Genomic DNA, 12,687 nt, shown 5'->3' with positions numbered 1-12,687 from the left:
CTCAGCGGCTCAGGTTTCGCCATGAGATTGCAGCAATTCACAGGTAATAATAATGACAACGTTCGAAATACTGCAAGGATAACCAGAATGTGACACAGAGACAGGAGGCGAGCCCATGCTGTTGGGAAAACGGCACCAAGAGACCTGCTCGGGGCAGGGTTGCCTCAAGCCTTCCGCTGGTGAAAAATGCAACATCTGCAAAGCACAATAACATGTGATACGCCTGTATTTGCCTCCAAAGTGTCAGTAAACATGTGAGAGGTTGTCAGTGGTTAATGTTCACCACCGCCCCTTGCTGTGTAGCCCAGACGGTGGGAGTGTGAAGACACTCACTTGGGTGTGGGTGTAGGTGTGGGTGTGGGTGTTAGGGGGCAAGTAACTCCTCCTGGTTTGGAGATATGGCTAAAATGAACTGGCACATGCCTGTCCCTCTGCCTCTAAACCCGCCCACACACCCCCTCAGCAATCTAGTGAAACTGCAAGGAGTCCAGAGCAGTTCACGAAATGACCAGTAGAGGGAGTGCGCGTCCCATTTTTTGGAGTGGAAATGGGTCTCCTGCCCGCTGCCTGGCGAAGGTCTAGCAGCCACGTTTTCAGAGCTAGTAAGGAAATCTGGTTGGCTAAAAAGAGTCACAAGCCTAAAGTAGAATGATTTCAGGGACACACGGAGGGCAAAGCCTCACATAATCCTACTGGATAACTGAGGCTGTCTGAGCTTTATCCATTTACCCTAGACCAATTTAAAATACAAATGCAGGGGCACCTGGGTGGCTGGAGCGTCTGACTTCGGCTCAGGTCGTGATCTCAGGGTCCTGGGTTGGGGCCCCATGTCTGGCTCCCGGCTCAGTGGGAAGTCTGCTTGAGGATTTTGTCTCTCCCTCTGCCTCTGCCCCCCTGTCTGCTCTCCTCTCACTCTCTCTCAAATAAGTAACATCTTTAAAAAATAAAATAAAAATACAATCCGGGATTACATGTTCAGGCTTTCACACCTCAGTGAAATGAAGGGAGCTGAGAGACGGTTTTGACAGAGTAGGAAGGGAGGGTGGGCCAAGTGACAACAGGGGCATAAAACAATGAAATTGGGGCTTCCCAAGTATCACGATCCTCCTCTGTTCAAAACAGGAGAAAAGCCCTGCCTGATTCTAAGGGTGAGAGGCTGCATGTTGGTTCCCCCAGGAGGGAACACGGCTTCCCTACTTCTCCCTTTTCATTTGCTTGTGTTCAGTCTCTGAGCAAATGTTCAGAGAGACACTGTTTTGTATTTCCGGGTCCTACCATAAACCCTGACACAATCGCACGTGCTCGATACACATCAAATAGGTAAATGAACGCATGTCCGCTAGTACAGAAACATTAAGCAACTTACAGCATATCAGCCAGATGGGGATATACTTAAAATAATTATTTTAATTAGGGGCGCCTGTGTGGCTCGGTGGATTCGAGCCTCAGTCTTCAGCTTGGGTCATGATCCCGGGTCCTGGGATCAAGCTCCAAATTGGGAATCCCTGCTCAGCAGGGAGCCTGCTTCCTCCTCTCTCTCTACCTGCCTCTCTGCCTACTTGTGATCTCTGTCTGTCAAATAAATAAATAAAATCTTTTAAAAAAACCCTATTTTAATTAATGGTTATTTGTTGTTTTGTCTTGTTTTATTTACTTTTTAAAAGATTTTATTTATTTATTTATTTGTTAAAGATTTTATTTATTTATTTGACAGAGAGAGAGAAAGCTCACAAGTAGGCAGAGAGGCAGGCAGAGAGAGAGGGGGAAGCAGGCTCCCTGCTGAGCAGAGAGCCCGATGCACAGCTTGATCTCAGAACCCTGAGATCATGACCTGAGCTTGAAGTCAGAGGCTTAATCCACTGAGCCACCCAGGTGCCCCAGATTTTATTTATTTATTTTTGCAAGAGAGGGAGAGATGGAGTGCACAAGCAGGGGGTGGGGACAGGCATAGAGAAAAGCAGACTACCTGCTCAGCAGGGAGCCTGATGTGGGACTCTGCCCCAGGACCCTGGGATCATTACCTGAGCTGAAGGCAGACGCTTAACTGACTGAGTCACCCAGGTGCCCTGTATTTTGTTTTTTGTTTTTTGTTTTATTTTATTTTATTTATTTATTTGACAGGCAGAGATCACAAGTAGGCAGAGAGGCAGGCAGAGAGAGAGGAGGAAGCAGGCTCCCCGCTGAGCAGAGAGCCTGATTTGGGGCTCAATCCCAGGACCCTGGGATCATGACCTGAGCCAAAGGCAGAGGCTTTAACCCACTAAGCCACCCAGGCGTCCCAAGCCCTGTTTTGTTTTAAATAATGGTTATTTGAAAAGTACTAAGAGAGTAAATCCTAGAAGTTCTCATTATAAGAAAAATGTGTAGTTGTGAGGGGTTGGAGATTAGCCAACCTTATTGTGCAATAGTTTCACAATATACACATATGTCAACTCATGGTGTACACCTTAAACTACTACAATGTTCTATGTCAATTTCATGTCAATAAAAGTGGAAAAAATTAAAATAGAAATAAAACAATGGTTATCAAGGCCATGTAGCAACATGGAAAATGCCTAGGATATTACATGAAATACACAAGGTGCTTTCTATTTGTGTGAGGTTCTGCACGCATGTGAGTGAAAAGGAAACGAGGAGAGAGAGTTGCCTGTGGGTCGGGGACTCTTGGGCAGCTTCCTTCTTAGCTTGTTGTTGAACCTCCTTTGTTGTGGGTTGTGCAATAAACACAGAAACCACTTTTTCCTGAGAGTCTCAGTTTTGTTCTTTGGTGCCTAAGCACCCTGACTTCCACCGCGTCTGTCCAGATCTCACCATGTCTTTAGAATTCAGTTTTGTTTCATTTCTTTGCACCATGCCCAGCGTTGCACCCACATGTACACTGAAGTGGCTAAGTACTTTGGATATCAATGATCTTAAAGGCAGCTGCTACAAAAAATGTCAAGTTCAAACACTTGAACACACATTCTCCCAAATCAGTCAGCTGGCTATGTTAGCAGAGTCCGTCCCTACCTTTACTGTTTCTCACCGGGGGTGTGACAATGGATCTCTTGGTTAAGGATCTCCGGTGTGTCTTCTACTTAAATTTCATCCTCACCACAAACCTGCAAGGTAGGAAATATTATTCTAGGAAGTAAGAGAAGAAACAGAAACTCCGTTTAAATTCCCTTCCCAAGATCATAGTCGTGTTTCTCACCTTAGACTTTAGGTTCCCAGAGGACATGTTTTTACTCTACACGCCGTGACGGATGCTTTCCCGGGGCCTAGGATGCAATAAAATAATGCACATCAGTAACGGAATCCAGCCGTACAAGCAAACTAAACTGTCCTGTGGATGACAGCACCGACTACTGCGTAGATTCCCAGGGAAGGAGTCTGTGCTCCTCCGTCACCTCTCCAGGGACATCTTTTCTAATACTACTCTGATTGTGCATTGGGAGCCTCTGTCCATGCCCAAATCCTGTCCTGGCCAGAACAGTCCAGAGCTTATCAGTCTTTGTTTCCGGTCAGGATGTGTTTGGAAGGATTCAGGCTTTTTGCGGAAAAAGCAATCACCGCCACTCTTCTTCAGCTTCGCTTTCACGCCTGATGAGGCTTTATGAAAATTTAATCCTTCGGCTAATCTCAGGGGTCAGGGACCACTTCCGTCCCTGGAGGACGTCAGGCAAGTCTCTGGGAAAGGGAAGTGCTCCGGCCGCCTCCACTGATCCAGATCCGGAGGCTCCAGCTGGAAATCAAGCGTCTACCGGCTTCTGACAGTTTGTTCTCTTTACAGTCACCATTTCTTCATGGGCTTAAAGTAACAAATGGAAGGGGAAGTGCAAATGAATTCATCCAACAAGATTGCGCGGAGGCCTAACACATCATTTGTCTAAGTGGAAAACGAAGCTCGCATACCTGATCTTAATGAGGCCCCTCTCCTCCGCTCTATCATTCTCCTCTTTTCTCAAGGCTTTAGGTCTCCGGACCACATCTCCCCCTTCCTTCTATTCAAACCTGCTCAAGGACAACCTCAGACCCCAATTCAGATTTCAGAGAAGGTATTCCATCTTGGTGGTCAGTGGGGTTTGAAACCTTGCCTCTCTTTGGGGACCCAAAGAAGTTTTACCTCCTGTGAGGCATCATAAAGGCACCCTCCAGGCATAGGATCCCGTCAAGAACCCTGAAGTCATTTCAGGGCAGGCTGTCACCTACGCAGATGACTAGCTCACCTCGCAGAGACGGAGGGGCAGTGTGATACAGGCCGGTGTGTGAGACCAGCCGGCAGGGCCTCGGAGATGGGTCACTTACCTAGAGAGGCTGTGGAAGATCAGAATTGTTGTGATTCTAGTGAAAGTTCTTAGATTTCAAAGGCCTTGTTTATTATTGGGTGACAGTTACAGATACAATGCTAAATGGCTGGCTTAATAATTTTTTTTAAAGATTTTATTTATTTATTTGACACAGAGAGAGATCACAAGTAGGCAGAGAGGCAGGCAGAGAGAGAGAGAGGGAAGCAGGCTCCCTGCTGAGCAGAGACCCGATGCGGGACTCGATCCCAGGACCCTGAGACCACGACCTGAGCCAAAGGCAGAGGCTTAACCCACTGAGCCACCCAGGCGCCCCTATAGTTGGCTTTAAAAATATATATTTAACTTATTTATTAATTTGACAGAGAGAGCATAAGCAGGGGGAGGGGCAAGCAGAGGGAGAAGCCGGCTCCCTGATGAGCAGAGAGCCCGAGGTGGGACCCGATCCCAGGACCCTGGACCAAGCCAAAGGCCGGCGTCTAACCAACTGGACCATCCAGGAGTCGCCGTAGTCATTTTATTTCAGTTTTACGACCTTTGCCTTAATGTTTAGCTACCTACAAAGCTACGTAAAACTGGAAACTTCATCTTGAGCTTCCACACTGATTATAATTAAACTAGAATGAGATGCGGTATTGCTAACATTTTTATGGCTTCGGGAGCATCTTCGTTGCCCCTGCCTGCTTCGTCCCTTTGGCTACATTAACAAACTATCAGTTTTTCCCTTTCTTTCCCCATGGGTTCTGCTGTGTCTCCGATGGATTTTCTTCCATGGGGCCCCTCTTTAGAGGCCTTGGAACTTCGACCCTGCTCTCCTGACTGCTCTTCCTGGCTTCTCTTGCCATGGTGGCCGCAGGGTTCTTCCCCGTCTTTTGGTGGCAGTGAAAAAAGAAAGCGCCGCCGAAGACTCTCCTTGATGCAAAAAGTCAAAGCTCTTGAACGCTGATCCTCGGGCACGTGACTTTCCACTGTTGTGTGATGGACCAGCAGGTACACATCACACACTTCTGAACACGCCCAAGGATGAGGCTTGCTTCGAGGAAAAGCTGTGGTACATTCGTTTGAGATGCAGGCTGAACGAGAGGTTGATTTTCAAAGAACGTCATTTTTCACTAGGAAGGATGGCCGACAGATACATTGGAGTTATTCAAACGGGGGTTTGGCAGGTATTTTTTCAAAAAGCAATGAAGCAAGTCGCTTGCTTCAAGAAACAACTGACAGATTTTTTTTTTTCCTTCTCAATGTTAAGAATCAAGTTTCCAAACTAAAATTAGCATTCTGGAAACCCTGTGTCTGCCAAAACAAGTCTTGGGAGACTTGTATGAACTTGACGGCTTCCCAGCACTGAGAGGAATTTCTGATGAGATCAGAGGTCTCAACGAATGTGATTTATCTGGCATCATATCATGGGATAAATCAATATTTGGAAGAGCTACATAACTCAGTGAAATAATACTTTCCAAATGCCAGTGCAGAATGTTACAAGACCATGCATAGTTAAAGATCTATTGGAAATACAAGACGGACCATTAGATTTTAATGTTAACAAAGCAGGAGAGCTTTACTGATAGGCTTCAGGATCCACAGAGCAACTAGTCTTTAAGATACTACCAGCTCCAACTTGTAATCGTATTAAAGACTATCCACAGGGCTGCCTGGATGGCTCAGTCATTGAGCGTCTGTCTGTCTTCGGCTCAGGCCATGATCCGGGGGTCCTGGGATGGAGCCCTATGTTGGACCCCCTGCTCAGCAAGGAGCCTGCTTCCCCCTCTCCTACTCCCCCTGCTTCTGTTCCCTTTCTCACCATGTCTCTCTCTGCCAAATAAATAAATAATGAATAATATCTGAAAAAAAAGAAAAAAAAAGACTATCCACAATTCCCTGAAAAGGCTACTAAAATACTTCTCCTTTTCCAAGTTCGCATGTGTGCAAAGCTTTTCTTCAAACATGTCAAAATAGCCTATCCCTACAGACTGAATGTAGGATCTGGTAGGAGAATCCAGTGGCCTTCTATGAAGTCAGACGTGGAAGATTTTTGCTCTCTTTCAACATTAAAGTGTCATGTGTAAGTCTGATGATTCACAGACCTGTACCCCTGGGCCAAATAATACATTGTTATTTTTTTTTAAAGTGTCATTGTTCTCACTACATTTATTTTGGAAAGTAATTATTTTTCATAAAAATGTAATTAATTAAGGGACACCTGGGTGGCTCAGTTGGTTAAGTGTCTGCCTTCGGCTCAGGTCATGATCTCAGGGTCCTGGGATTGAGCCTCGAGTTGGGCTTCCTGCTCAGGAGAAAGTCTGCTTCTCCCTCTCCCTCTGCCCCTCCGCACTGCTCATTTCTTCTCTCTCTCTTTCTCTCTCAAATAAATAAATAAAATATTTTTTAAAAATGTGATTTATTGAGATATAATGAAGTTATTTTTAAATGAATAAAATAGTTTTGTTTTAGTTTCTACTATGATTAACATTAACAGCTGTAACCCAGAAGAAGTTCTTTGGGTTCTTCAATGATTCTTTAAGATTTTATTTATGGGGTTGGGGAGAGCACAAGCAGGGGGAGCAGCAGGCAGAGGGAGAGAGAGAGAAGCAAGCTTCCCATAGAGCAAGGAGCTGGATGTGGGGCTTGAACCCAGGATCCCCGAATCATGACCTGAGCTGAAGGCAGATGCTTAACCCACTGAGCCACCCAGACAACCCAGGCTCCTCAAGGATTCCTAAGTGCAAAAAAATTCTGAGACCAAAACCTTTGGGACTCACTGCCCTAGACTAATTTCTCATCCAGCCTCCGGTCTCAATGATACTTTCCTTAATCGTGGCCAACCAGTTTATTTGCATACAGGACTGGCTTCAGGAGGATGTGGAGTCAGCAGGCACCTGCCAGGTCTGATTTGAATAATGTGGTTACCACTCCCTTCCCCCCGAAATATCTTCTGTATTGGCCGTTCTCCAGGAGCTCAAATTTACCTCAATGATGTAAGTCACTTGAACTTCTCTCTTCAGATCCAAATACTTTTAAGTGGTAATTTGGTGCTAGTCATTAGTGCATAAAAATAGTAGCCAAAACTTTGGCGTGTTGGCTATGTCAAGCTTTCTGCTAGATGTTTCTTATGTATTATCTCACTGAAGCTCATCGAGAACGAGCGTTCATCAAACCCGATTTTCCAATCAAGAAATTTATAGTTTGGTTTTATGATGTTAATCAGCAAGGCCTTGAGGAAAAAAATGACACCTGCTGTGGGATATCAGGTCCCATATAGGTCCCCAAAGGGAAAGTCTGCAGCATGGGTATCGGGTCCCCAGATGGCTCACGGCAGACACCTGTCTGCCCAAGGAGAAGTCAGGCACCCAAGGAGAAGAGATTAAACCCGTCCTACTATGCTGTTTAGTCTGACCCTGGGGGACTTTGTCTGCTTGTGCTCCACAAAACTCCCTCCTTGGCCCATTCTGAAATTGTACAGTCCCTTTTCCACTCCCCATGGGTACGTAAGCATCAGAACTGGGGGGGAAAAAAAAGCTATACAAAATGACCGTTAAAAAAATAAATTTATTTCAGGTCTGAAACCCTGAAGGACAAGCACACCGACAAATAGTACAAAAAGAAAAAATTAGAACATGAAAGATGACTTAGTACGGGCAATACTCTGAGTTTGCACACAAACATATTTTTAAAGACATTTCTCCAACATTCACAAAAGGCAAAAGCTAGTGTTTTTTTTTCTTGCCACATTTATAAATGCAACAGCTTTCGAAAGCATCCAATTTCTTTCTAAAATCACTTCATTAAAACTTACACAAGTGTTGGGTTACCCAACAGTTATATTTTCCAAAGATAAGACAGAATTATATGACATTCTTGTTTGACGTGTTACAAGTGTGACTCAAAATACAGAAAAAATTATCACTCCATTTTGTGTTTTGGAACATCCTATTTCCTCCTTTTTCTAATCAACAAAGAAAGACACACACGACATATAGGCATATGCTGCTTTTCAGAAACAAAGTAGTTCAACTCTTGCCTGTAATTTTTTTCAAAAGCTCGGGAATTCAGGAAGTACATGATTATTTTAAACAACTGATAGCTCAAAAATAAAAATAATTATTTACGAGAGATTTTTAGAATATATTTTTGGCCATAAAACCTCTGACGTACACATCTAAGGAAGTTAACGATTCAGCACAGTCTGCCTGCCCTGTCACCAGCTGAAGAGAAAAAGCAAAATGCAAATGCTCAATTCCCCATATCCACCAAGTATCCACCACAGCTGCTGACTGGATTCTCCAGGGGAAGATTCTTCTCTCGCTAGACCTAAGTTCTGTGGTTCAGCGATCTTGTCAACCCCATGACAGACGGTATTTAAGATTCAAAAAAGATCTCTGAGGCCAAAGTGGACACATTCATTATATGGATGAGGAAAATGCTGGCCAGGGAGTGACAGGACAGCTCAAAACAGACCCAGGTCATAGACCCAGAGCTCCTGATTCCCAACTACGTTCTCCCGGTGACATATTCTCCAGGGTAAGAGTCTACATAATTTACTGTTGATTGATTACAGAGAATGTTATCATTTCAGTATAAAGCAATGCACAGAGCATGCCTAAATCAGAATTGCTAATTAGCGAATTAATTGCTAATTGCTAATTCGTAGGAGTATTCAAGGGTATACCTCACTGGCTTTTTTGGGGGGGTTGATGTGGACATAATGTGAGTATCATGGCTGCTTAGATGTCATTATTGTAAAGATATTTTCCCATCAGCTTAAGAGAGTCAGGACAGGAACAACATTTAAATTCTCACTGTAAACAAAACGCAGTGGTAGGCACTGTAGAAACACATTTGGTCCTATTTTCCTTACCCTGAGCATGTAACAGAACAGACTTTTTTCCGACAGTGTGGAGACTACGTACACTCTGGTGAAGAAAATACACTCCCCCGCCCACCGAGGGAGCACGTACCCGGGCACAGTGTTCCTTGAAGGAGAAGAGGCATTCACACGATAGTGCAGAACGACAGAAAGACAGCATTTCCAGAGGTTTCCACCAAATGAGAACCCCTGGGCTACGTTACTGTAGATTTATCTCTGCAACCTTCAAGCCAAAGTATTAGGCATGATGCGAGGAATCATGAAAAAGCCAACACATACGATGGCATTTCCTGCTAGAAAGTTATACACAGGCATACCTCGTGTTATTGTGCTTTCATTTCCTGCCCTTCATAGATACTGTGGCTTTTTGTTGTTGTTGTTTGTTTTTAAACAAACTGGAGGTTTGTGGCAACCCTGCATCGAGCAAGTTCATTGGTGCCATTTTTCCAACAGCATTTGCCTGCTTGTGTGTCTGGGTCACATTTTGGAAATTCTTGCAATATTTCAAAGTTTATCATTATCACTCTATTTAGTATGGTAATCTGGGATCGGTGGTTAGGATTTGCGGAGAGCTCAGATGAGGGTTAGCATTCTTTGGCAAGAGGTCTTTTTTCATTTAAGGTCTGTACATTGTTCTTTCAGTCCCCTGCACACTTAATGGACTATAGAATAGTGTAAACATGACTTCTCTAAGGACTGGGAAACCAAAGGATTGATCTCAATCACTTATGGTGATATTTGCCTTATTCTGAATGGTCTGGAGCTGACCCTGCCGTATCCCCGAGGGATGCCTGTGTTGAAATAAAGAGGGTGAACAAGGCAGTGGGTACAAAATTACTCTTATTTCAAGTAGGCATGAAATGAACAGTATTAGCTAGACCATGACAGGAAGGCAGTGCAGAGGACTCAAGATAATGAGCCTGTGTCTGGGCTCCTTAGCTTAATTGGAACATGAGTCTAAGACCAAGGTCACGGGATCAGCGTGAACACAGAACAGTTCTGATGGCCACTGACAGTACATGTTACAAAGCATTGTTTAACAAGAACAGAAGAAACTGGAAAAATCTAGAGGTTTCTGTGGAAGTCTTGTCCCAGTGCTGTCCTGTGAGGGCTCAGAGGTGCCATGTTGGTAGGCCCACTGATGTGGACTGGACAGTTGGTCAGAATAATGGAAAGGGAGCCAGTGAATAATATATGCACACAGGGTTCTGCATGGCAGGTACTTCTGTGTGACTTAAAAGGACCAGATCTCCACATTATCATTTTAGAAAGCCTCTGACCTTCCAGTTTCCATAAAAAAGAAAACACTTTCAGAAAATACACATCAGGAAGCTTACTTTCTGATCAGCGACAGGAGATTAACAGTGGGATGCTTGGTACATCAACGGCCGTGTTCACAGACAGTGAGCCCGAGTGTTTTAAGTAAAATCTTGCTTTACGTTAACAATGAAGCAAGACAGTAATTGTAGTCCAGGGTCACATAATAATTTTCAAGTCAGTATCCATCTCCTGTCACATATAAATCGAGACTTACTGCTCAACTATCACATAATGTTAACTTTTTCCTTCGCCTCAAATTGCCGATTCTGACTGCTTGGACATCATCATGGTTTTGGATTCTTGATCTGTGGGACTCTCTTCAACTGGTACCTGCAGAAAGAATCCGACGATAAAAACACCTTTAGAGCCTCTGGCATGTGCCGTTATAACAGATCAACAGCTGGTTCGGGGATACAAAACAGATGACTAGACACATTGATGTCACACATTTTCAGGAGTAGCATCATAAAAATATTCATTACTTACAGCTTTAATATCACCGTTCGTAATTCCTATGTTTATATTGTGTCTTTTGAGATCAGACTTGATTAATGCTGAAACAGAGAAAACATCAGTGGAGTCACCAAAGGGTATTTATGAATGCATCTATCTCGAAGCAGTACAAAGTCTTTTTTGATGTTGTCCCATTCAGCACACGGTTGTACCATCACATTCAAGCGCATCCCCGCAGCATGAAAAAAATGCTAGTGCTTCTCTATGCCACTAACTTAATTAGCAATTCATTCATTAGTGAACAAATACAGGGTGGTAGGAACCAAAGATACAAAGATGAAAAGCACAGTCCTTTCCCTACAGCATCCTCCAACCTAAGGAAATATGGACAGCAAACGACTATAACACCGTAGGGTCACTGCAACCACACGGGTTACACAGAAGATACAGTGGGAGCAAAAGAGAAAAAAAATGCCTCTGTCTGTCCGGAGAAAATCACGGAAGGCTTGCCAGAGGAGACACATTTGAACTGAAACTTGAAAAATGAGTAGGAACTTGTCAAGCAGATAAGGAGAGGAAGGCACTCTGGGCAGGCAGGAAACAGTACATGCCAAGAATGCGAGACGGGAGGAGAACGGCCAAGAATCTGGCCCCGGAGGTAGTTTGGGATCACTGGAGCGTCAAGTACTGGGGGAGGAGGCAGGATGTGTGGCTTGGCGGTTCAGCACCGTGTGCACTGTAGGGAAGAGTTTACACTGCCATCTGAATAGGGCAAAGGAATGCAGAAAGAAATCAGCCAAGTGAGCCGACAGGAGAAACAACACGGGTGTAGAAACACTGCTGGACGTTGAGCTTTGCTTCCAAATCCACTTTTACGCTAGCGCACCCAGACAAAATACAGATAAAAGCCCTTTTCTGTGCCCCCCTTCTCTAGCGGTTGGGCAGGCTGGGCTCTACTCTCGTTCTGACCATGTCGACTCCGGTTATCCCTAACCAGGGTAAGAACCGGCTAACTATTCCACGTGCTGTTTCCACAACCACACACCATGGTAACTGTTGACGTGAAGGCACGTTCTAGGTGCCAGACACGATGCCGGGAGCTTTTCATGAACCACCTCAGTCAATCTGCATAGGACAGGCTTTTTAATACCCTGCTATATGAGGGAGCAAAGGAGGATCTGAGAGGTGAAGTAACTTGTTTAAAGTCACACAGCCAGGTCTGCCCACTCCAGAATCTTCACCGATTCTTAATACAATGGTTGGGTTTTTTATGCATAGTAACCGTATTGAAGTTAAAATCTGAAAAATGAATTAGTAGATTTATATCCTTAGAAAAGACAATATCCTGTTTTATATCTCTGTTTTCCCCCCTGAGTTCTGCCATGCCATTGAGAACAAACAGACACAAAAATTAAATATAAAGACAATATGACATAAGCACGTTTGCTGGGAAAATGCCCTAATTTACCTGTTAAAATGATGCCTAGAAACATCCAAATACAAAGGAAAATGTTCCCTGCCTTAGGACCATAGTCTGATGTGAGCTTTCCTTGAGCCAATGTGAACAAAATTCCAAATATCTAAAATAAGAGGAAATATTGGTTAAATTTGCTTCTTTGAAACCAGTGCAATGTTTTTCCCAGAACTCTTCCTATTTTATTCATATGACTTAGCTTCTAGGAACACTAAAAGGCAGAATTTTTCAAACAGAAACAATTTTTAAACTTGCTATCCACTAGAACAGTCAGCAAACTAATTATC

At 44.0% G+C, this 12,687-nt stretch overlaps 1 protein-coding gene across 9 annotated transcripts in view; it reads right to left on the bottom strand.

The window, feature by feature from the left end:
• Positions 1-12,687, bottom strand: part of FLVCR1 (FLVCR heme transporter 1) — a 40,913-nt gene that overhangs the window by 3,388 nt on the left and 24,838 nt on the right. For 8 of the 9 annotated variants that reach the window (XR_004279904.1, XR_004279905.1, XR_004279907.1 and 5 more), the window contains exons 8-12: positions 12,395-12,506; positions 10,960-11,027; positions 10,688-10,803; positions 3,194-3,260; positions 3,010-3,101 (exon numbers count right to left, since the gene is read on the bottom strand). Coding sequence is in view for 1 of the 9 variants with exons in the window: in XM_032316999.1 (XP_032172890.1) it covers positions 10,726-10,803; positions 10,960-11,027; positions 12,395-12,506 (258 nt within the window). In the remaining 8 variants the exon portion in view is untranslated. Of the gene's footprint in view, positions 1-3,009; positions 3,102-3,193; positions 3,261-7,815; positions 10,804-10,959; positions 11,028-12,394; positions 12,507-12,687 lie in introns of those variants that run through there. The other variant, XM_032316999.1, reaches the window with a different exon arrangement.

The sequence above is a fragment of the Mustela erminea genome, chromosome 17, assembly GCF_009829155.1.
Source record: "Mustela erminea isolate mMusErm1 chromosome 17, mMusErm1.Pri, whole genome shotgun sequence".
Classification (NCBI taxonomy): Eukaryota; Metazoa; Chordata; class Mammalia; order Carnivora; family Mustelidae; genus Mustela; species Mustela erminea.
The sequence above is the reverse complement of the archived record's forward strand: the minus strand, read 5'-3'. Positions and strand labels throughout refer to the sequence as shown.